This window comes from Meleagris gallopavo, chromosome 8 (genome assembly GCF_905368555.1).
Source record: "Meleagris gallopavo chromosome 8, MGAL_WU_HG_1.1, whole genome shotgun sequence".
Classification (NCBI taxonomy): Eukaryota; Metazoa; Chordata; class Aves; order Galliformes; family Phasianidae; genus Meleagris; species Meleagris gallopavo.
In genome coordinates, this window is record NC_139411.1 from 26,043,538 (window position 1) to 26,065,864 (window position 22,327).

Here is a 22,327-nt window from a genome sequence, read left to right on the forward strand (position 1 = left end):
TGCTCAGTGCCAGTACCTCATAGCCTGTTTTCCAACAGCATTAAGCACAACAGCATTAAGCACAACCTCCTTCCTTTTACAGAAGGAGGGAGACAAAAAAAAAAAAAAAAGGGTAAATGAATATAAATCCCTGTTGAACTAGCATCATGGGCATCAAACTGCCCTTGTTCATTTAGCAAGTAAATATTATTTGCACATTATTAGAAGCAAAGATACATAATTAAGAAAACTATTGTGTATCCTAACTGTGCTCAGAACTCCTGCCATAAAGGAGCATGGTTCTTTGTGGACCACTTGAGCTGCAAGGGAAACCTATTCCTCAGCAGTCAGACATGCTAGAGAAGGAGCACCTCCACAAAGCAATAAGGAAAAGCGTAAGGATATGTTTGCAAACTCTATGTGCAATCCAGGAGGCACCTTGTCTCTGCAAAATGACACTTACTCTGTGCTCCATGTGTACTCACAATCAATAAGAGCCCTATCGAAAATCCAAGTGTGCAGCTCTCGCAAGGCTGGGGTTCACTTTCACAGTGCGCTGCCCTCTTCGAAAGCTGTTGCACAAGAGCTGTATGTTTAACATCTCTAACCAGCCAAAATTGCTCTTTATATTTGATCAGGAATAATTTTTACCTTTGAACCTGTTGCAATGCAGGTTCAAGGGTTACCTGGGTGCAGTGTTGCCTGTTTATTAAAGCCACACACCGATGATTCGGGGCTCAGTCCTGCTGCGGGAGCTGGGGAAGCACCAACCCTTCAACACCCCCTTGGAGTTGTAAAGCAGTGAAGCAAATAAGCTGTGCTGGCCCCTCCTTTGCGTGGACAGAAGGTAAGCAAATCTCTTTTGCCTACACTTTCCAAAGTACTGAGCTTCCTGCTTCTGCAGAGAAGCACAGCAAGTGGTAAAACAGCCTTAATTCGCTGCAGTGCTCGGATCCAAGTGCACTGCTCTTGTCACACTGTGTACTTTTAAAACCAACAGCCGAGGAGTTGGCTGTCTGTTATGGAAGGAGCAAGTCTGAGCTCACAAAGGCATACAAAGAAATCACAGCCATAATAAAAGCCCAAGCGAAAGCAACCACCTGAACACTCCCTGTTGCTATAGACTGGAACTGGAAATCTGACGTCCATCCATGCTGAGGCCGTTTTCTTATCAGTTTTGACTATTTAAAGATACAGTGCACAGAGTACCAGTGCCAGGCTCCCATTCAAACTGAAGGTGAAAACGGAGAGTGACAGAAAATGAGCCATCATTTGGTTTCACAGCACCAGAGGTAGATTTTGTAGTTCAGTAAAATATTACTATACACTAGATTGGTAGATGCACAAGCTTTTTGGCCATATTTAGTACAACAGGACCTTACTCCCTAACTAAAATCACCGAAGCTAGCTCTAACGCCTTCTTTTTTAATTATTAAACATTCTTAAAGCAGTTTTCACAGCTATACAGATGGAGCCCTCTCCAAGCTCTTGCTTGTGCATACATCTACAGCTGTAATAGAGGAGGGGATAGCAGAGAGATTAACCAGAAATCAACCTGCAAGTGAGACCTGGCAAAATGTGTGCTGCTCTTCCAAGCCATAGCCCATCATCCTGCTCAGTGCCTCCTTTGAGGAACCCAGTGAGATTATTTATTTCCCTGTGCATTTGTTTACAACGGTAAAAAAAAAAAAAAAGTAGCAGAGCAATAAAGAACTAATAATTTTATAGCATTAAGAAAATGGAAATTCAAAAACACAAAAATGTGAGTCCACATTTTGCACAGACTCACGCTATCAAGATCCAAGTCTTGAAGCTACAACAGAGAAAACTATGAACTGAGCTAATGCTTCCCCTTCATTTATTTACATCCTTTGCTATTTCCTGTGGGTAGATGGAATATTTGGACAGTTGATGCTCACATTGTGCCACGACTTTATGGTTAGTTAAAAGCTCTTTTTATCCCGCCTTTTGTGACAGTAACAATAGAAAACAAAAAATTAAACTTTGTCTATACATACTCTAGTTACTGCACATCTTAACTTGTTGGTGGATATGAAAGATGCAGGTATAAATTCTATATATGCATACAAAGTAAAGGTTGAGTTGTTCACGACTCTGCTCTGCTTTTTCTTTTGGCAAAGAATTACTAGCAAAAATGGATTTGTGCCTCCTTTAAAAAGTTGGGGTTTCTTCTAATTGTTTGAGGCAAAATAAAAAATAAAAAGCCTCAAAATTCTCAGGTCATTTTTTATGTGAACCAGGGAAAGAGCGTCAGCAGTATTTCAATTTACAAGTATTAATGAGAAGCGATGATTAAGGAGAAGCTATCTTTCACAAAGCCTCGGAGGGCATGTGCTCTTGCACCCCAAAGTCAATACATCTGTGTGAGGTGCATAGCACTGACATCCAACAGGCGGGAAGAATCACTGCATTTTCCTCTTTCTCCTGAAAAATTAACAGCTCGAGGCCAGATTTCTGAAGAGGGAACTCCTCAGAGAAGCACTCAAAGAAGTTAACGCAGGTACCTGGGCTAGAAGCCTGGCTTTCCTATCATTCATTGTAAGAACATTGCCTTCCTCCAGGTGTAAGAGCACCCTGACTGGTACTATAAGAGCCGAAGGTTACAGCTTCACTTGAATTCCACAGGAGCAGCTCTGGGGAGACAGAGCCAAATATAGAGGAATTCCACGCAGAGCAAGCTGTTTCTTTTTCATGTTCATTCAAAGCTCATGGCAAAATCAGAAATTTAATCCTCAGCTTCCCTAATGGTCTATCTGCACTGCTAAATAATGCCACAATTACAGTGTAAATTAGCTTTACCCAATTAATATATAGTTTACAGCAGCAATGAAAACAACAGCAATTAGTAGAGGCTGTATGCTTTAGCAAGCCAATGTCAAGGGCAGGTTGCACGCTATTAGCAAGGACACACTGTATTACTCCATTTTAGCTACAGTTTATTCTAGCAAGGTGTACATTATTCTGAAATCATACAGTACAGAAAAGCTTTCAGATGTGCAATCTGAGATGTACAAAACCATTCCCAAGATCTGAGGTCCAGACATTAAAGAGAACATGTAGGTGAACTTAGTACCTTTCTAGCCCTCAAAGCCTGGTGCAACATTTCAGCAACGTTGGCGGAGCACAGGAGAGAAAAAAGGAAACAGCAACAGAAGCCCAGTGTATGCAGAAAGCAAATCTCTGTTGGAGCAGGAAGAAAAGTAGAGTTTGAAGCATGATTCACTGTGAATTTTTGCAAAGAATTGCACATAGGTGACTATAGCACAGCAGAAAGCACTTTAGAAAGACAAGGCAGCTTCTAGGGAAAAAAAGAGAAGAACTCAGAATCCAGACTACCATTAAGTACTATACCAGTAGGTGAAAAATACTGTACGCAAAGCATTTTGTTACTAGTACAGCTGCAAATCTCCGCTCACTTTAACTCACAATACAGCTATAGAGAGAAAATCCCTAATATTGAAAGTGCAGCTTTATGTAGAGGGGGAAAAAAAGAAACTAGATTATAAATGGTAAATTACAAATATTATATTTTTCATCAGCTTCTTCAGAAACTTTACCCTTTTTGCCTCACCAAACCAAAACCAAAACTACACCAGCCCTTCACAGCAAATTCTTTTCTAACCACTTCACTTCCTCCTTTTGTTCCCAGCATGCTTTTCTGCTCGTTGATTTATTTAAACCAGGGAGAGGGAACAAGCTGTAGCTTTAACATGAACTCTATCTAATTGTTTTTGCTTTGCTATTACGCTTATAAAGCTTCCTTTTACTCAAGGAAAAGAGGTTGGCTTCCTGCCCCGTCAACGAAATGGTACGTGCTTTTGATTGCTGCTTTTTTCCTCTGTGCTTGCTCTGAAATGCAGAAGCATTAAAGATCTACTTTTGTAGATCGGCCCTGCTGGTAGTTGCTCACGGAAGTCTCAGCATTACCCACGTGCAAATGCAGTGCTCAGTTCAAGGGGTTCAAGGTTGCGTGTTTATCAGGAACCTGGTAGGAGAGCTCCAGTAGAACCACCATCGGCGCGATGCTAATCTTAAGCTTAGTTAAGTTCAGATATATATTTGCTCTTTGCTCTCAGTGATACAACTGCTGTAATAAGTTGTCATAAAAAACATCAATATTTAAAAATTCTTACTGCTGGCTGTACTTTGTAAACTGCTAAACGATCACGTTCTTGTTTTCTTTGGGCAATTCTAAGTTGGGCTTTTGTTCCAGATCTTTGAACATACTTGGAGATAATTTCCCATTAGTGTAATGCTGGTACAAGTGTATTTGGTGAGGATATCGTGCTATATTATCTAGTAGGACAACCAGTAACAGAACTCGTAATGTTAACTACATTTACGATTCTTCAGAACTTCAGAGGGCTGAATATATTCTAGCTTTGTGTGTGGCCAGTACACCTTCTGGACAGGGAGTTTTCAAGGAGAAAACCTGAAATAAAGTGTACACAAAAGCTTGACTTTTGAAGTTTTCTGACAAAGCAGCATCATGGTGTCATAATGTTCCCGATGAAGGGACAAAAATATCAGACACTGTACATTCTCTTATCATAATGGACTTTCTATTTTAGCATACAGAAAGCCGAGTTGAATAGGTTTCACGAGGCGGGTTCAGAAATAGGCTGTAACACAGCCCGAGTGCTGTACTTCCTGGATGTAAATTACTGGGGCCTCGTGCTTTCCCAGCTGACAGCAGAGTGCTTCTCAGGCAAACAGAGGGCACTTGAACTGCTAGGCTCCAAAAGGACTCCAAAAGCAAAGCCTTCCTAAAGTGAGACTCTTGTGGATTCTGCTTTAGACACATCTGCCTCTAAACAGGGTTCTGCAAAAAGCTGTGGCTGTTAACTCTGGGATTTTACTTCTCTTTACATAACTGAGTCAGCAATATGATTTTCCTTAAAGTCTCACATCTCCCAGGGCGTTAGATTAATAAGTGATGTGGTTTGTACATGACTGCACTCAGCAATTGCTGCTCAGGTCTTGCACTTAAGCCTCTTTCTGGATGCTAAATCCTGCAGAACACACACTTCTTGCTGAGCTGAAGAAAGATGGGACATAATGCTTCCAAGTATGAACTCACTTGCTCATATCTGCAGATGAGGCAAGAGCTGCACTGTGGAAAAGCAAATGTCAAGAGTGAACTAATGGTGGTTAACTAAGTAAAGACCTCAGAGTAGTTGCTTCCACTCTATTTCTGCTTGGAAAGTGACAGCACGTTACCTTACTAATGCTGATTTCACAATTACTTCAAAAGCGTGTGTGTGTGTGTGTTTCTTAGGCAAATTTAAGACAAAAAAAATAATCTTAGAAGATCTCACAGGCAAAGCATGACCTTTGCCCCTAAAATGGCACAAGGACAAGAGATCTGTCGCCTGTAAAGAACTACTGTGAATAAATTTTCTTTCTTCAAATTTTTGTGCTTGAAACCATAGAATTAGTTACTTACCAATGCCTGCTGCCTTGGAGAGAATAGAGAAAAATGCTCCTTCGTTCCTTCTAGCTAATGAAGGACTTGCCCTGGAGATTAATGGGGGATTTGGAAAGTGGGTACAGTAGAAATGAGAACACAGTCCTGAACTCAAGACTGGACTTATGTAATCTCTTCTGATAAAAAAGGGAATGGGGAAAGCCTAAGCCTTCACACTCTTGATCCCAGTGCACCTTATCCTTGATCATTGATCAGGCCAGACAGTTGAAGTACACTTTAACTGTCTCACCTTCTGTTGTACGAGGAGACATCCTATGCATTTTCTAGTCACAGGGAGCTAAGTCCCTCAAAACTCAGGGGTGTAAAGCACTCCAATCTTTCTGCTAGTAGAAAGCAGTTAGAGCTCAGGCTTATGGTCAGAAATGCTGTGGCACTGTTGCATGCTACATTGAGTAACACTTTCAGTCAGTCTTATAGACCAGATATCATCTATATATAGAAACCCAGATTTTTGGGTTAAACTCTGGTGTAGTTGCTCCCTAGCATGGACCTAGGGTACAGCTCTTTTATTTCCATGCTTCGAAGACTGATGAAGAAAAAAAGGTTTCTGTCCACTCTGCTGGCTGGCTCTTCTGCAATCAGTGCAGCTGGATTAAGTGCCTTCTGGACAATGCCATAAGTAGCTAACCAGCAGTGCTTTGGATCTCACAGGTATTTATAGTATAAACTCTAGGCATAGTAGACAATTGGCCTGGTTATGGAAGTTGAGACAAATTTGCTAATGGTCTCTTCCCATAGCCTGAATAACACACTCTATATACTTTGACAGGAGTGGCTAAAGCCAACCTGTGGAAACAGTTGGAAAGTAAAAGCAAAACATTGTCACTACTCCCATTCATAATGTAAGGTCATTTAAAATAGTCTTTCAGGCAAGAAAAGCTGTGTGTGTGAGTGTGTCTGGTATATGTATAATGTGAAGATCTAGGTATATGTGCTTTTTGACAAAACGATAATTTCACAGTTTTAAAGCATGTTAAGTTTTGACTCTTGCGTATCTAGTTTCAGTATTGTAAGCAGACTAGAGATTATGGTTACCAGAAAAATAGAAGCAAATGAACTTATTTCCCAGACTTACAAAATTAGATTGTTATAGGATCTTTAAATTAAGCATTGCTTTGTTTTGGCCTGTAGCTAGTCAAGGATGATTTCAGGATGTACGAATGCTGAGTAGTTATGCTGAGATAAGGCTACCAGCAGGTTTTTCTGAGGACAAAATCTTTCCTGCGTTTAGTTATCTTCAGGCTTCTCTCGATCAGGTTTTCTCACTGGGCTTCTTTGAAATCACTACTCCAAGTATCTTTATCCTTCCAGGCTCAGTTGTTTGGTCTTTTTAGATATCTTGGTATAAACAGCCTTCCATGTGACTCAATGAGGAGATGAGAACACCATGATTGAAAAGTAGCTAATCTTTTCTGCTGTCTAGGAAATAGTTTTTAGAGTACTATTAAAACAAGCACGAGAGCACAATTAATTCAAAACAGTTCAGCTATGCAGGTATGCGGTCTTTTCGGTTGCCTACACATAGCTCTATCCTCACCGCTGGTCAAAAGAATTTCATGCCCAGGGAAGAGAAATCTGAAATACACTGAGTTAAATCTCTTTTTGGCCCATCTAAAGATGGAAAAAGATACCAAAAGTTGATTACTATTGTAGCAGTTGGACAGATCAATGCAATGGGAAAGGTGTTACAATAAAGGTGCAATGACGGAAGGACTGGCACAATAGAAAGATGCTATAAAGGAAGGGAAGAAGATTACTTACCTGTATCAAAAGATTCTAGGTTCACAGAGGAAAGTTTCACTAGGGAGGGATCTCCAGAAAGAGATCCTTCCTCAGTGACAGTCAGCCCCTAAATGAGTTCTGAAAGAGGTAGAGCCAGGCTCCAACCCTTCTGGTCGCACAGATGAATTGCCTTCACCTGTACTCCCAGGGCTGACTGGGTCCTTTCCCCAGGTGCTCAATCAGTGGTACAGGTTGTGACTCAACAGTTCTCATACAGCTATGAATGAAAATCCAGAGGAACTGGACATGAGTACTCTGGTATCCCTCTAAGAGGATGGAGCATAGATGTACCAAGGTTTAGTTTTGCCATCTTCCTATGAACTAAGCTTCCAGCATAGAAGTGGTTCAAATGTGATTTGTTCTGCCACTGAGATCTAGGAATAGGCTCTGAGTTAAAGGAATAAAGTTTGTATATTGAATTCCTTTTCACATTAAGCAAAGGAGATGCCTCCGCCAAGCTGCCTCAGATCTCATACTGTAATAAAAAAGTGGTTGACTACATACATACAAACATACAAACTACATACTGTTTGATCATCTCCAGAAAGCTGTTTTCTAACTGCTGCAGTATTGGCTTACAAGTCCAAAAAATGAAGAGTAGTTGCCTAACAAATTCATCTTACCAAGTCCTTAATCTTCCAAACAAGAGTAGAGACATAACAGACTTCTAGGTGTCTTTGACATGAATTCAAACTTCTTCAGCAGGCTTTGTTTTCGAAGATTATTTTTCCCTAGACTTAGCTGATAGAAGTCAAAGGAAAGGTGCAGAGATGTGCAATAATCTGTGCTGAAGAAAAATAGGGCTATACTTCCTAGGTGTGCTATGTCCAGTGGCCAGACATGATAGTCAATGCAGAGTCATGAGCAAGGAGCTTTTGCCATTCTTGTGGTAGCACCATTTTGGGGGGGGAGTCCTTTCAGTGCCTCAGGTGAAGATCAGGGGTTTGACATGCACGTTATAACTCAAAATAAGTAGGTCTAGGGAGTTGATACATTTCAGGTGATGTGCTTTTGGTAGCATGGATTCAACAACAAGCCTCCAAGGTATCCTTTCTTATCCAAATGATGAGCTGCCAAAGCATGTGTTTGTCATCAGAGAACACATCAGGACTGTCAATTAACAGAGTCACTGGAAATTGAGAGCTACAAAACCATAAATGTGATGCAAGTGATCAAACCTGCTCAGTCTGGATGTGGTGATCCAAATTCTGACATTCAGACACGGCTGAATTTATTGACTGTTTGAAAAATACCTTCCACTTTATTGGGTTCTTCTAATGAAAGGAAACCTGGAGCTCAGTATTCCGAAATGCTTGGTAGTATTCCTGTATAGGAATGTAGTTAGTTGCTAGCTGGCATATTACCTACTGACTGGATTTCCTCAATTAATCATGAAGGAATTGGAAGAGGTGCAGTTATTCACCTTGTAAAGTGTGATGTGTCATGTCCTGCATACTTATTCAGATACTAGGAGAGATAAGTCAGTTCATTTAGATCAAATGCAGTCACCTGTGCTAGATTTGCATTGGCTATTCAGTCTGAAATATATCAGAGCACTTTAGAAATTAAAGTACTTGATTCTAAGGGAGGAGCCTGAGGTAGCCTCTTTGTATCTCTTGTGAGGAAATCCTGCATTCTCAGTTTTCTGCTTACCTGCTTGCCCTTGAAGGAAGAGATGCCACAAGATGCAAGCAGCAAAACTGCTTCTGTATTTCCCAGCAAGATTTCAGCTGCACCCTCTGACTTCCGGGTCACTAGTTTTGAGAGCAGAAGTCCAGAGTTTGGAGTTGTGCAGTATCTCATGCAGAGCACACTGCCAGCATCAGAAACACTTCCCCAGCATGGACTGTATTTCCAGTAAGAGCAGCTGATCATGAAGATCCTGCTTCTCCTGCAGACTGCTTCACGGTCTTTACACCTGTGTGTACTTTAGCAATACCTCCTGCTGTTAGACAATCTTGTGTTTTTCTTCCACTGTTCACATCTGAATAGGCTTTTTTTTTTTTTAAATAATACTTAATCTGTATAATGAATAATGTATACTGATATATATAGACATATATAAATCAGGCAGATTTTTAGTTTTGATTAGGAAAAAATTGACATTTGTTTCTTGCCTGCCTGGCATCACTGGACTTCAGCTTTTTGTGGAGGTAGATGCAGAATGGATTAAGATTTACAGAGACAGGTGACTTGAGATCTCCTAAGAGGCTTAAAGCATTGCATAAGCATATTTTATTATTGCACCAGGAGTCCTTAGGTGCAAACAGCTGAAACGATCTGTAGTATTGCTTAAAAAAGTACTTAACTAACCCTGGCTTACAGGTAGTGAGTGCTTCGAACTCGTACCTACTAAACCTCGTTTGTTTCAGGTTGAACTCTGGCTGCACTGATCCAGCACAATGATCTGGATACTTCAGGTCTTGTTTTCACCACTCCCAACACCAGCACTGTTTACTCTTATTGCACTTGGAGCTCTCATCTTCCTCTGGGTGGTAAGCAGGCCAAAGCCTGTTTTACCTCCTGTTGACTTGAACAAGCAGTCAGTGGGAATTGAGGTAATGCTTATTCTTCTTGCGGGGATGGACTATTTCTGACAAACTTGCTCTAAATACCAATCTATTTTGACTCTGGATATCAGTGGAAACTCTCCTTTCTGCTATACACCTCCTCCTCTGCTGTGCAACTCAGCAGTATTGTGCATAGAAGGGAAGTCTTATGACACCAAGAGGAAGAGACAGAAACTCTTGCCAACAGGGTTAGGTGTGCTTTTTACAAGAAGTCCTTGGCTGTCACTGACTTTTTTTCCTATACTATAAATGCTTTTCATTTGTTTTGTGGCTAATGATAGACCAAGATGCCCAATTTCATGTAACTATGCAAGTTGTAGCGCTTAATGTTAGTCAAGGTCTGTTTAATAATCTATAGCTGAATTATTACTCTGGATAATCTAGAAAATTCCTCTGCATACGAGTAGTATCTGTGTAGATCAAAACCAGGAAGGAAAATGAGACTTCCTGAACAATGCAGTAGTATTCAAATGCTTCAAAGGGGACTGCTGCGATTGGCTGGAACACATAGCATTGCATCTGCTCTGCACTAATTCATAACTATGCTCTGTTCCTAGGGAGGAGCGAGAAGAGCTGCACTCTTGACAGATAATAACCTGCTTTCTTATTACTTTGAAGATACTAAAACCTTGTATGAAGCTTTCCAAAGAGGACTGCATGCTTCTGGTAAGCTTTGCAGCCGCTAGTTGGTACTTAACATTTCACAAGTAAATGAAATGGTTCCAGAATTTTTTGTCTTGCCTCTTGCCAATAGCAATAATTAAGGCTAGCAAAAAGTTTTCCTAACTTCTGTGAGGTGGAGTGACAAGTAACCATGTTTCTCCCCCACTGTTATGGAAGTAGGATTAGTTGGTAGACTGTACAGGAGCAAACATCAGAATCTTACAGTGGTAAAATTCAGTGAAGACAGCAACACTAAGTATGGGGAGGGATAGGAAGGGAGGAGCAAAAAATCCCTCTGCTTTGTCTTATGAAGCATTTATTTTTAGCATTAAATTATTGCCTGCTTACAATAGGAATGTGTCCCTGTCTGTGTGACTTCAGGGATCACAGACATGGAAATACACAATAGCCTGTAAGCTATTTCAAGCTCAGCTGGATAAAATGGAAAATATCGCCAGACACTGGAAGTATTCCTTGAAAAGATGAAGCAAACAGCCTTACAACTTTAGTTTGTGTAGAGTACTTAACAGTGGACACTGCACACCTTAATGCTCCATGCAGCTAAATGGACGTCTGAAAACAATCTCCATTTACCAGTGTTGTTTTGAACTGCTATGCAGCTTCAGTATTGAGCTTTACAGCTGCTTTTTTTTAACTTTTCCATTAGGAAATGGCAACTGTTTAGGCTACAGAAAACCCAACCAACCTTATCAGTGGCTGACATATAAACAGGTGAGTGTTATACATGACAGATAATCTAACTTGGAGTGCTGTCTTGTAGCACTAAAGCAGGGGGCAATTTTCTTTCAGGTTTTGGACAGAGCTCAACATCTGGGATCAGGGCTTCTGCAGAAAGGATGTAAACCATCACCAGATCAGTTTATTGGCATTTTTGCTCAGAACAGGCCAGAGGTAAGGGGGAAAAAAAAGAAAAAAGAAAAAAAAAAAAAAAAGTATTATTTCCCAAAGTATTCTGACATCCTGAGGAGAAGAGGGTCTGCTCAACTTGCTAGTTAAATAGCTGGGGACCAAATGAGGAATGATTACAACTGGCTTTTCCCCTCCCAGTTCCCTTATTACTGATGGGGCACATACTGTTCGGGCATGTAATGACGATCTTGAACCTTTGATACTGTAAGAACTTCATAGACACACTGCTTATAGAAACACCACTGCTAATGTGTGCATGGGCTACTTAAGTTGTATGAAATCTCCAGGTAATCTTGTTTTGTGAGCTGCTAGTATACTTTAACCCTTTCTCTTTCTTCAGTGGATCATTTCTGAGTATGCCTGCTACACTTACTCAATGGTTGCTGTTCCACTCTATGACACCTTGGGGCCAGATGCCATTCTATATATTGTTAACAAAGGTAAATATCGACTTCAACTATTTTATAATAACAATTTCTTTAAGAAGCTTTGTATTTGGAAAATTGAAGAGCAAAGAATTTGATGCAAAAATTAGAGTAGTTTTGACCTGTAGTTGTATAGACACTTTGTTTCTGTAAAGCCACTTTGTAGGGTATATGATTTAATTCCTAGAAGAGGCAGCGTGTTTCCTCTATCTCCTAGTATCTTGGGTGCAAGTCCACAGAAGATCTGCTAGATTCTGTGGACCTGCTGCAATCAGAGGGCTCAAAAACTGTTGATTTTTTGAGGTTTGGGCAATCTTGAACTCCCACACTGTTTGCCAAACAATCAGACAATACAGACAGACTTGCATGCAAATTAAGACTAGATGCACATCTGATGTAAGAAATTCTAGGATGTAAAGTGTGGAGGGGTAGAGATTAGCCTAAAGCTATCTGTGTAGTTCTAAAGAAGTAGCAATTAGTGTGCCATTGTGAAAAAAAAAAAACTTGGTATGAGGGAGCTTGAATACATCTTCAAACTTTCTCTCCCTAGTGTGAGAGAAGATCAGGCTAGGGAGGAAATAAAAATTCACTGCTGTCACAACTAGCTAGGCTGCCACCTATGAACAGGATTTGCCAAGCAAAATCACTTCAACAGTTATGCTGGCAAATCTCGGCAACAGATTTTGCTTTAAAACTACACAGCTGTGACTCACTAGGTTAATGGGGAACCAGCATGTTCAGACAAATCCAATTTCTCTGCTGTCTTAACGATTTTGTAATTGCATAAAACTCTTGTTTATGCAAGGAATTTGAGGCATTAACTTAAATTTGAACTACCTCTTTCAAACTAATCTGAAATTCCTTAGACTTAAAGAAGGTGGCTAAAAATAAATAATCAGTGAGGACAAATCTAAGTTTTTTTTACGGTAATACCAAAAGAATAAGTACATGTTTTGACTGTGACTGAAGACATTTATCTTCAGTTCCTCAGCATAAGAACTTCACTTTGGGTAAACCTGAGATTCAACCTATATAGTCTGCTGGCTTTAGTGAGAATAAATGCTCTTAACACTATCAAGCCAGTCAGTGAATTCATATGAACCAAGTGGAAATGGATTTATCAATATTATGAATATAAATCAATTACATGTACATAAATGAATATTATAGTCTATGTTCTGCTGTGTTGTCACTCACTAGTATCTTATGTCCTCATAACAAACTGTGAAATGTAATTTCTTTTCTGTAGCTGACATAGGCATAGTGATTTGCGACAAGCCAGACAAGGCACAGATCTTACTTGAAAACTGTGAGCAAGGAAAGACCCCATGCCTGAAGACTATAATTCTTATGGATCTCTTTGATAAAGAGCTGAAGGACAGAGGAGCTAAAGTGGGAGTTGAAATTCTAGCACTACAGGAGGCTGAGGTAGGTGACTAAAGACTTCTGCTTGATCTTGAGAAGAATACCTTGCTAGCTAGACATCTGGAACTTCTCTGGCAACAATGACACTTTAATGTAAGCATTATCCAGTTGTCACACCTGCATCTGAGAACTCAGTGAGCAGTCATTTTGAAACTTGATATATTAGTCAAAAACCATTAGTTCAAACCATTGACCGAAGTTGTGCCCAAGTGTTGTGAACACTCAGTATGCACTAACTTCCTTAGCATATCTCACAAGTTTTATGAGAAGCTGAAAGAACTGGAATTGTTTAGTCTAAAGAAGAGGAGGCTCAGAGGATACCATACTGCTTTTACAGCTATCTGAAAGGAGGTTGTGGCAAGGTGGGGATTGGCCTCTTCTCCATGCAGCTAATTTCATGACTAGAAGGAATGGCCTCAAGTTGTGCCAGGGAAGTTTCAGGTTGGATATAAGGAAAAAATTTTCCCCAGAAGAGTCATCAGATGCTGGAATGGGCTGCTCAGGGAGGTGGTTGAGTCACTGTCCCTCTGAAAGTATTCAACAAACATTCAGATGTTGTACTAAGGGGCATGGTTTAATGGAGAAATACTGGTAATAGATGGACAGTTAAACTGGAAGATCTTGGATGTATTTTCCAACCTTGGTAATACTATGATTCTATGCTGTAGTTGTAACAGGATTTATCAGGCTTCTAAGTTACAGTTGAGTCTAACTGAAACTTTATGTGCAGATTGCTGGCTGCTTTGATACACCAATACTAGGCTTAATTTCCAGATTACAGGTGTAAATATGGAGTGTAAGAGATGTGGACTACATTAAATAAAATGAAAAATCTCCATTCAGTACTTCCAAATTCCTTAAGTAGCTCTGATCACTTTATACATGGTCAAATTCATGCTTTTCACAATCTCAGGAGTCAGCTTTTTCAAGCTATAGGCACTAAGTGCAGGAAGGCCAATTTCTCTCACTGAAAATGATTTTTTACTTGGACTCTTGAAACTCACATTTGAAATCTAATTACCTATTCCAGTACTATTGGTACACATTTTTATGTTGCAATTTTAAATTTTGTTTTCTCTAATCTAGGAGCTGGGAAGAAACAACATCAGAAAACCAGTTGTAAGTATCTCTGTGGAACAGTTCTAAACTTGAGAAACTAGTCTCTGAAAAGTCCTCTTGCCAGGCTGCTAGGAAAGGAGGTTGGCAGGATTTTTTTGTATATTGCCTTGCTGATTCCGAACAGAACTCCTTTAGTAAGCATATGTAAATACTGACTAGTAACATAATAATCCTTACACTGTTGACCTGATGTGGCTTTTTCCCTCTAGCCTCCTAGTCCTGAAGATCTTTGCATTGTGTGTTTTACCAGTGGAACAACAGGTAAGAGACTGCATCTTGACGCTTCTCTATTAAAACACTCAGTGCTAAAAACACTTAGTATCCAGTGCAAAAAATGAAATCCTAACATAAAAAAGCCAGAACCATATCAAACCACTACTGCAGTTCTACTGAGGACATTGTCAGTACAAGTGAAGTGCACAAAGACAAAGCTTCTTAGAGCTGAGGGAGGGGAGACTAACCAATTTTTCCTAAGGACAACATATAAGGTCTTAGCCTTAAATAAAGAGGGCCTGGTTCTTTAACCGTGTCTGTATTCTGATCCACAGGGGTTATAGAAGCACGTTGTTTCAGCATTCTCCTAATTTCTCTGGTGTTACAGTAGACATTCCTTTTATGTAATATCTACAGTTGAAAGCACTCAGGATGAGGCATATTTGTGATTTCCTAAGACAGTGTATGATGTGACTAAGCCTAATACCAAGATAGCTTGAAATGACTGAGCCACGCAAGCTATAGGCAACTGACTACAAGCGCAGTCAGACCCACAGCTGACTTTGATTTCTCCAAAGGTAACCCTAAAGGTGCCATGCTGACACATGAAAATGTTGTTGCAAATGCTGCTGGCTTCCTTAGAACCATAGAGGTAAGCTATTGCTAACAGTCATCTCTAGGTTATGTGACTATTATGAAAATGGCTTTACTGTGGGCATTTTATGCAAACTATTAATTCCCAATATACACATGCTTTCCTAAGTGCTCATGTTTCCAAGGCAGAACGGTACTGCAAACAAGTTGTTTTGACCTTCAGTAACTTTTGAGGAGTTCTTGAGCCAGATCTATGTGGCAGGAGTACTAAACTATCATATTTTTAGTTTGCTGAAACATGAAATTAAACCTGATTTAGTATCCTGTCCCAAACTTCACACAGTTGCAGCTGCAGATTTTGAAGAGATGATGGATGAGCTTCAGTTGCTTCAGCCTTTTAAAAGCATCTATTTCAAATTATTCAAATTGGTCCAAATTTTATTCACTTTCTTCTTAAGTAGGCATACGGAGTGTTGATGTGCTTGTGTTTCTTTCACCTATAGGACACGGTTGAGTGTACAAGTTCGGATGTGAGCATATCTTATCTTCCATTGGCTCACATGTTTGAGAGAGTTGTACAGGTAAGTAGACTATGTACATGCTACTAAGACTTTGTAGAGTATATAAACTTGTTGAAAGTAACACTTACTAGAAGTTATACCTAAATGGCTATGACATGTTATAGAGGTTAAAAGACTGTCCTGGAGACCATTCCCAACCCAGTAGTTAAAAATTAATGTCTTGTCGTATTCTTTGTCAAATTCTTCTGTTGCCTTGTATTTACATTACTAGAGATGTTATAAGATATCAAAATAGAACAGCTGTTACAAATGTGTAGGAGCTTGTATTAATAGTCTCCAACCATAATCTGAAATCTTGTTTTGTTATGATCATGGACTAAAAATTGAAGTTGCTTTCCAGTACCTGATTAATCCTTCTGAGCATCTATAAATCAAATTATAGTAAAAGCAATGATAGCTTTCTGTATTTCTTCAAGACCTATACTACTACTGGTCACTGGAAATCAAGCAGCTTTCCATAGAAAATTACTGTGGCTGACAAAGCTATGAATTATCCTTGGGTAACATCTGGTCAATTTTCAGACTGTGATATACAGCTGTGGAGCAAAAGTGGGCTTCTTCCAAGGAGACATCAAATTGCTAACGGATGACATGAAAACCTTGAAGCCAACAATATTTCCGGTTGTACCAAGACTGCTCAATAGAATATATGACAAGGTACGTGAGCAACTTTTAGCTAAATTATCTGAATGTTCATGTATTGAAGCAAGTATATATGTTTAAATTCAAGTTGAATGCATCATAACACGACCACTAGGTTAATTATTCCTTAGGAGGAGGAACTCTGTAAACATCTCTGAAGTACAAGAACAGTTGTGACTGAGATAGGACTGCTGCTGTTCAGAGAGAAAGATTATGTTTATTTTCAGAATGAATCAAACAAACAAAAACTACTCTAGAAGCATCACTAGTCCTTGTTGCTGAAGTGTGACAGCAGCAATACAAATTAGCACTGCCCCTTGGTGCACCTCCTAAAGCATGGCAATAATGAAGACAAATCTTACAGCAACAAAGTAATGCACTGTGCCTCCTAATGAAGCAGGAACTGGAGGTGTAGCTGTGAGCAAAGACCTCAGAGATACTTTTTTCCTGCAGATACAAAGTGGAGCAAACACACCAGTGAAAAAATTCCTGTTAAATTTTGCTGCAACTATGAAGATGATTGAAGTGAAACAGGGCATAATTCGAAACGACAGCCTTTTGGATAAGCTAGTCTTCAAAAAAGTTCAGGTAAGCTCTTCCAAATGTAAGTAACCTAAGCAATATAATACTGGCAGTTTGATCTGATGGCTTCTAATTCATTTGTAGGAAACCATGGGTGGAAGAGTGCGTATAATGGTAACAGGTGCAGCCCCTATATCTCCCTCTGTCCTGAAATTTCTCAGATCAGCATTGGGCTGTCAGGTAAGCTGAGGTTTTTTCCTTGAAAACCTCTTTGATGGTCACTTGGACATAATGAGTGACACAGTTGTAGTCCCCTCAGTTTCTGCCTGGAGGGACTGCTGTCAGGGTCTTCAGTATTTAAAGGCTTCTTGATTAGTGTTACCTGCAGTAGAGGAAAATTCTGTAGGGCTAATTGATATCAAACAACTGTACTGCAAAAACATCCTCTAGGCTTCAGGAAGAGGAACAGGGCAGCAGAAATAGTAACATGAAGTGTCTTCAGCAAGTCAGGCAGTTGCTTCTGTGCTTTGTGGCTTATCCTGACAGTGAACAAGCTCCCACTGTGGCACATTTCAGAACAGAGTGCAGAGAATGAGGTGCTCAGAGCAAGATTTGGATAGCTGAACTTGAAGAACGTCTAGTCACACCAATAAGACCAGGATGTCTGAAATACAATGACATTGTCTTGGCTTTCTTCTTTAGATGGAGACCTGTGCAAGGTATAGTTTATACTGCGCTCATTCATACTGGGGACTGGGTGTTCAAAGGATGTTTATCCTTGCTCACACAGGTCTTTGAAGCTTATGGCCAGACTGAATGTTCAGCTGGATGTACTTTCTCAATGCCTGGAGACTGGACTACAGGTATGGTAGTTGAGGCTTGTAAACTCTAGCATAACTGCCAACGGAAAGTGGCACTGAAACTTTAAGTTCAATAACAAATAAATTCTGGATGCAAAACTTCAAAGTGATTCTTGGTAGCAACAATCACTCTTGCTTAATAGGAAGTCTGTGAAAGCAAGCCTGGCACATGGTTAGTATGACTGCTAGGCAGTAAGTGGCTCTGAGCATTGAGACTTAGCTGCTCCTTTTCCTGCATTAAGTGTCTGAAAATGGCAATGTTGTTGAACTCTTGGTATCGGACCCCATTAAACAGTACTGATTCTTACTAAAGTAGTGAATAGATCCACTAAGTATCTATTATCACTTAAATCTGTCATATGTAGGGGACGCCTGAGTTCTCCCAAATCATTCAAAGACCTAGTCTTTCAAGTTTTATATCATATAGACCCATCTACAGAATATACAAATCCACAAACTGTAACTATCCGTGTTTTTGTTTTTGTTTTAATATTAGGCCATGTTGGACCCCCACTGGCTTGTAATATCATTAAACTAGATGACGTGGAAGAAATGAACTACTTCTCTTCAAACAATGAAGGCGAGGTAGGTACCATCTCCTGTGTGTGTCAGAAAATACTGAAATATAAGATTTGGTGACTAACAATATCCTGTGCTTGCTGTAGGTCTGCATAAAAGGACCAAATGTGTTCAAGGGTTATCTGAAAGACCCTGAGAAGACAGAAGAAGCAATTGACAAAGATGGATGGCTTCACACGGGAGATGTAGGGAAATGGATGCCAGTGAGTAATTGCTTAATATAAGCCATCCCTTTGATGTGAATTCCTTATTAATTGTACTCTGCAAAGTTGGACATAAATTCCAGAATAAAAGCCTTACAAATTACCTTGTTGAATATCCACCATGTTAACTTCAGACAAAGCTCCAGAGACCAATCAGGTTACAAGATCTTGCATAATGCCTGCTAGGCCAGTAGTTAAGAATATGTCACATGCAGAATAAAGAACAAAGTATCTCATTTTTTGCCAGAGAAGAAGAAACTGTCTGATCATGTTCTGAGCTAATTGGAGAAATCATAGTGTCCTTTTATCCGGTAGAGAGCCAAAACAAGCGCCAGGCTAGCACGTGCCCTCTTACAACAAACTCATTATCTTCTGCTGCACAGAGAAGCAAGACGGACTTGAAACTAATGGCCTCCACCTTTAACTTCTAGAATGGAACGCTGAAGATCATTGATAGGAAGAAAAATATATTTAAACTTGCACAAGGAGAATACATTGCTCCAGAGAAGATAGAAAATGTCTATATCAGAAGTGTGGCTGTAGCCCAAGTCTTTGTACATGGGGAAAGCCTGAGGGTAAGTAATATTAAGAATGAGCATCCCGTAAGATTCCTCTCACAATGAGTTCTGGAAGATCAGAGCACAAACATTAAAGTATACCAGTGCTTGAACAAGATTTGTTCCCGACAGCACAATGCTAATAGAAATATCCTGTCTACAACCTTCCCTTTTTTACACTACAGAAAAAGAAATCTTGGTATCAAGTTGCAAGTTGGGTAAAGGTTAATTACATACTTGTATGGGATTAATATGTCATGTGAGCTCTGTGCAGTTTCTCTACTATTTTACCAGTGAGTAATATTTGCTGGAGTGGTTAGTGCAGAACAAACTGCATGAGCACTTTGACTACTGCTGTCAGAACACAGATGAAGACTTTTTAGCTACCTTTCAAATTCTGGAAACAAATGGGGATGTAGATCTAGCCTGGTATATATTGTTAACTATCAAGTTCTCACACAGACAATCCCAATAACTCCATGACTGTCCTACTTCTATTTGTTTTCAGTCTTGTCTAGTAGGTATAGTGGTTCCTGATGCTGAGACACTTCCAGAATTTGCAGCAAAACTGGGTGTCAAGGGTTCCTATGAAGATATCTGCAAAAATCCAGTGAGTGGCCTCACCTTTTCAGTGGGTTATAGGTAGATTTTTTTTTTATTCTGAAATCCAATCATGCATTGCCTTGGCTTCATTTTTTGCCCACCTTTTTATAAATTAAATTGGCTTAATGCTGTGTGAAATGTGCAAATGCCCTTACAGTAGAAGATGGAACTAATAAAGGTGTTCCTGAAAGTTTCAAGGACTAACTCCTTGTTTTCCAGTGAGAAGATAGGCATGTCCCTGTCATGGTCTTAATGTGAGCAATGTTGAATGCTGAAATACATACACATATTCTTGCCAACTTCACTTCCCTCTGACTGGGCAATGGTTGTGGTCATGAACCAATTACCAAATGGTAGTTTTACCCACACTGTTCCTGTCTCTTCCAGGAAGTGAAGAAAGCTATTTTAGAAGATTTGGTTAGACTGGGGAAAGCAGCTGGCCTTAAGTCCTTTGAACAAGTGAGTACTTTCAAATCCTGCTTGTCACAAGTACCTGTATTGCTAATACAATGGCTGGGAAGTCTGTATTCTTGCTGGAATGGGACCTAAGACAGCTGCTTGGGACAACTGAATGCAATAGGCATGGAAACATTGGCTAGTTACCTGTCTGTTGACCAAGAGGCAGATGGATGCATGGGGCAACAGATGCAATTGCTATGGAATGAAATGCAGGTTTCCCACAGGCTGACTCTCAGTCAGGAGTTTAACTCCTGCATCAGAGAAGCAGTTTAGTTACTAGAGCTCTTGAGACTGAATTGTTGCCCTAAGCTTGAGAAGGCTGGGAAGAGCTGTGCTTATGCTCCATGTAATACTGTAAGCGTCACTTGTGAAACTGTATTCTTTTATAGGTTAAAGACCTGTACATCCACACAGAGCTGTTCTCTATAGAAAATGGACTCTTGACACCAACACTGAAGGCAAAGAGAGCAGAGCTTGTTAAAGTCTTCCAGAAGCAGATTGAAGCCCTCTATTCAAGTATGCAGGAATAAGTGACTAATTTAAATTAAACTTCATGGAGTACCTAAACAAATCTGTAACACTGTGACCTCTGGAGAACACAAGCTTGAGTGGAAGGGAGCAAGGAGAACTTAAAAATATTATTTCTGGCATCCTATGAAAAATGACTTTCAGATGAAGATGGCTACAGTATAACTGGTGGTCACTGGCAACGTCCAGTCCTGCATGGAATCTCCAGGCAAAGCGAGAACTTCCATTTCTTTGGGCTGTGACTGAAGCACACACACACTGAAGAGCCTCAGCCTTTACAAGGCAGCTGTTTTCTTGCTCCAACTATAACCTCCATTCTGAACTTCTGTGGCTTAATCTGCAATCAGACTGAACTCTTTCATGCAGTTGTGTTGTGGGTTGGGGGAGGAGGGAGGTAGTTAACAAAGAAAGTGCGGGAAGAAAACACTTCAGTTTTCCCTCAGGATGATAAAACTTTTTCAGTGCACCGGTCTCAACTTGAGCTGTGACAATATGAATAGGAGCTTAACATCTGCTCAGCAATAACAAAGTGAACTTCCCTGCTCCTAGCCTTGAACTGCACCACTGTAGGTTGTTTCTAATGAAAGTGTGATTAGTCTGGCATCAGATGGTTAATGAAATACATGTCTAAACCAAACATGATTCATGCTTTAGGAGGCACTGGTTCAGATTTTTGGGTTTTTTAAGCACATGTTCTCAAATGCAATGGCAGTTACAAAGCCAGTACACTTACAAACTTACCAGCCCAGTAACTCAAACTCTTCAACTTCTCAAGGTTATAAAATGCGATAAATTGCAACTGTAAACTCAAACCAAAGCCTGTGTGGGTAATTTGTTTCTTTGTGACATCCAGAAGGATAGCATCGTTCAGCCATTGTGCTGTAGCTGACTTGTTTCCTGAACTGTCATGGCTTGGCTGCAATTCAAGCAGCATGAGGCAGTAAGATAGGGCAAGACAAGATGCTGCTCCTCTGATCAGCTTTCTTTTCCTTCTAGTAAGGCAATATATGTCAAAGCCTTCAGGATAAGCTCATTCCTCTAGCTCAGCTTGTCCTATAATAAATTAAATGCAATGCCTTATTTTAAGGCAAAATAAACCTTGTTAGTTTCTTTAGAAAACTACTTAGGCAAGTGAGTACTGTCATTCTCTATCTTTAGAAATATTTATGGGGTTCACAGAGTTAAGCCAATCTTCTAATGCTTTCTTTCTGTTCTTGTAGTAATTTGGATCAGTTTGCTTTTTTTTCTTTTAAAGGTAATGCAACTCTAAGAATGTAACATGGAGGGATGCTTTTCTATATCAGCTCTCCTTCTCTAACAGATTATTACAGCTAGTGCCTGTTCCTCTTGGTATTTAAGATGTTTTTGGTTAGATTATTTGAAAGCAACCGTAGGCTTGTTGGTCAGGAAATAACCAGTCTTTGCTGTGAAACATCTGAAGTTTTAATTAATAATAATTTGCTCGTTTCAGAGTCTAAATTCAGTTCTGTTTCTAGTCTGTGTCCAAAGACCTTGATGTTTTCACATAACTGTTGTGTCAATATGTACATTCAACATGATTCTTAACTTCTGAGTTTAAAGACC

The 22,327-nt window shown here is 39.9% G+C and overlaps 1 protein-coding gene and 1 long non-coding RNA gene across 10 annotated transcripts in view; one reads left to right on the top strand and one right to left on the bottom strand.

Annotated features, from left to right (window-relative positions):
- LOC104912028 (uncharacterized) overlaps window positions 1–7,951 on the bottom strand; it is a 40,976-nt gene extending 33,025 nt beyond the window's left edge. For 5 of the 9 annotated variants that reach the window (XR_014884756.1, XR_014884761.1, XR_014884760.1 and 2 more), the window contains exon 1: window positions 443–657. This is a non-coding gene — a long non-coding RNA (uncharacterized LOC104912028). Of the gene's footprint in view, window positions 1–442; window positions 658–702; window positions 820–3,073; window positions 7,147–7,249 lie in introns of those variants that run through there. The other 4 variants (XR_014884757.1, XR_014884759.1, XR_014884758.1 and 1 more) reach the window with 4 other exon arrangements.
- On the top strand, window positions 681–21,560 carry ACSL5 (acyl-CoA synthetase long chain family member 5). Its single transcript, XM_010714761.4, has 21 exons — window positions 681–826; window positions 9,643–9,828; window positions 10,398–10,506; window positions 11,171–11,235; window positions 11,314–11,415; window positions 11,774–11,873; window positions 13,108–13,286; window positions 14,370–14,402; window positions 14,612–14,663; window positions 15,194–15,267; window positions 15,713–15,790; window positions 16,313–16,447; window positions 16,886–17,020; window positions 17,099–17,194; window positions 17,745–17,817; window positions 18,311–18,399; window positions 18,480–18,596; window positions 19,028–19,171; window positions 19,662–19,763; window positions 20,144–20,215; window positions 20,605–21,560. Exons 2-21 carry the CDS (start codon window positions 9,673–9,675, stop codon window positions 20,743–20,745), a joined length of 2,052 nt encoding a protein of 683 aa, XP_010713063.1. The 5' UTR covers window positions 681–826; window positions 9,643–9,672; the 3' UTR covers window positions 20,746–21,560.
- The last annotated feature ends 767 nt before the right edge of the window (window positions 21,561–22,327 follow it).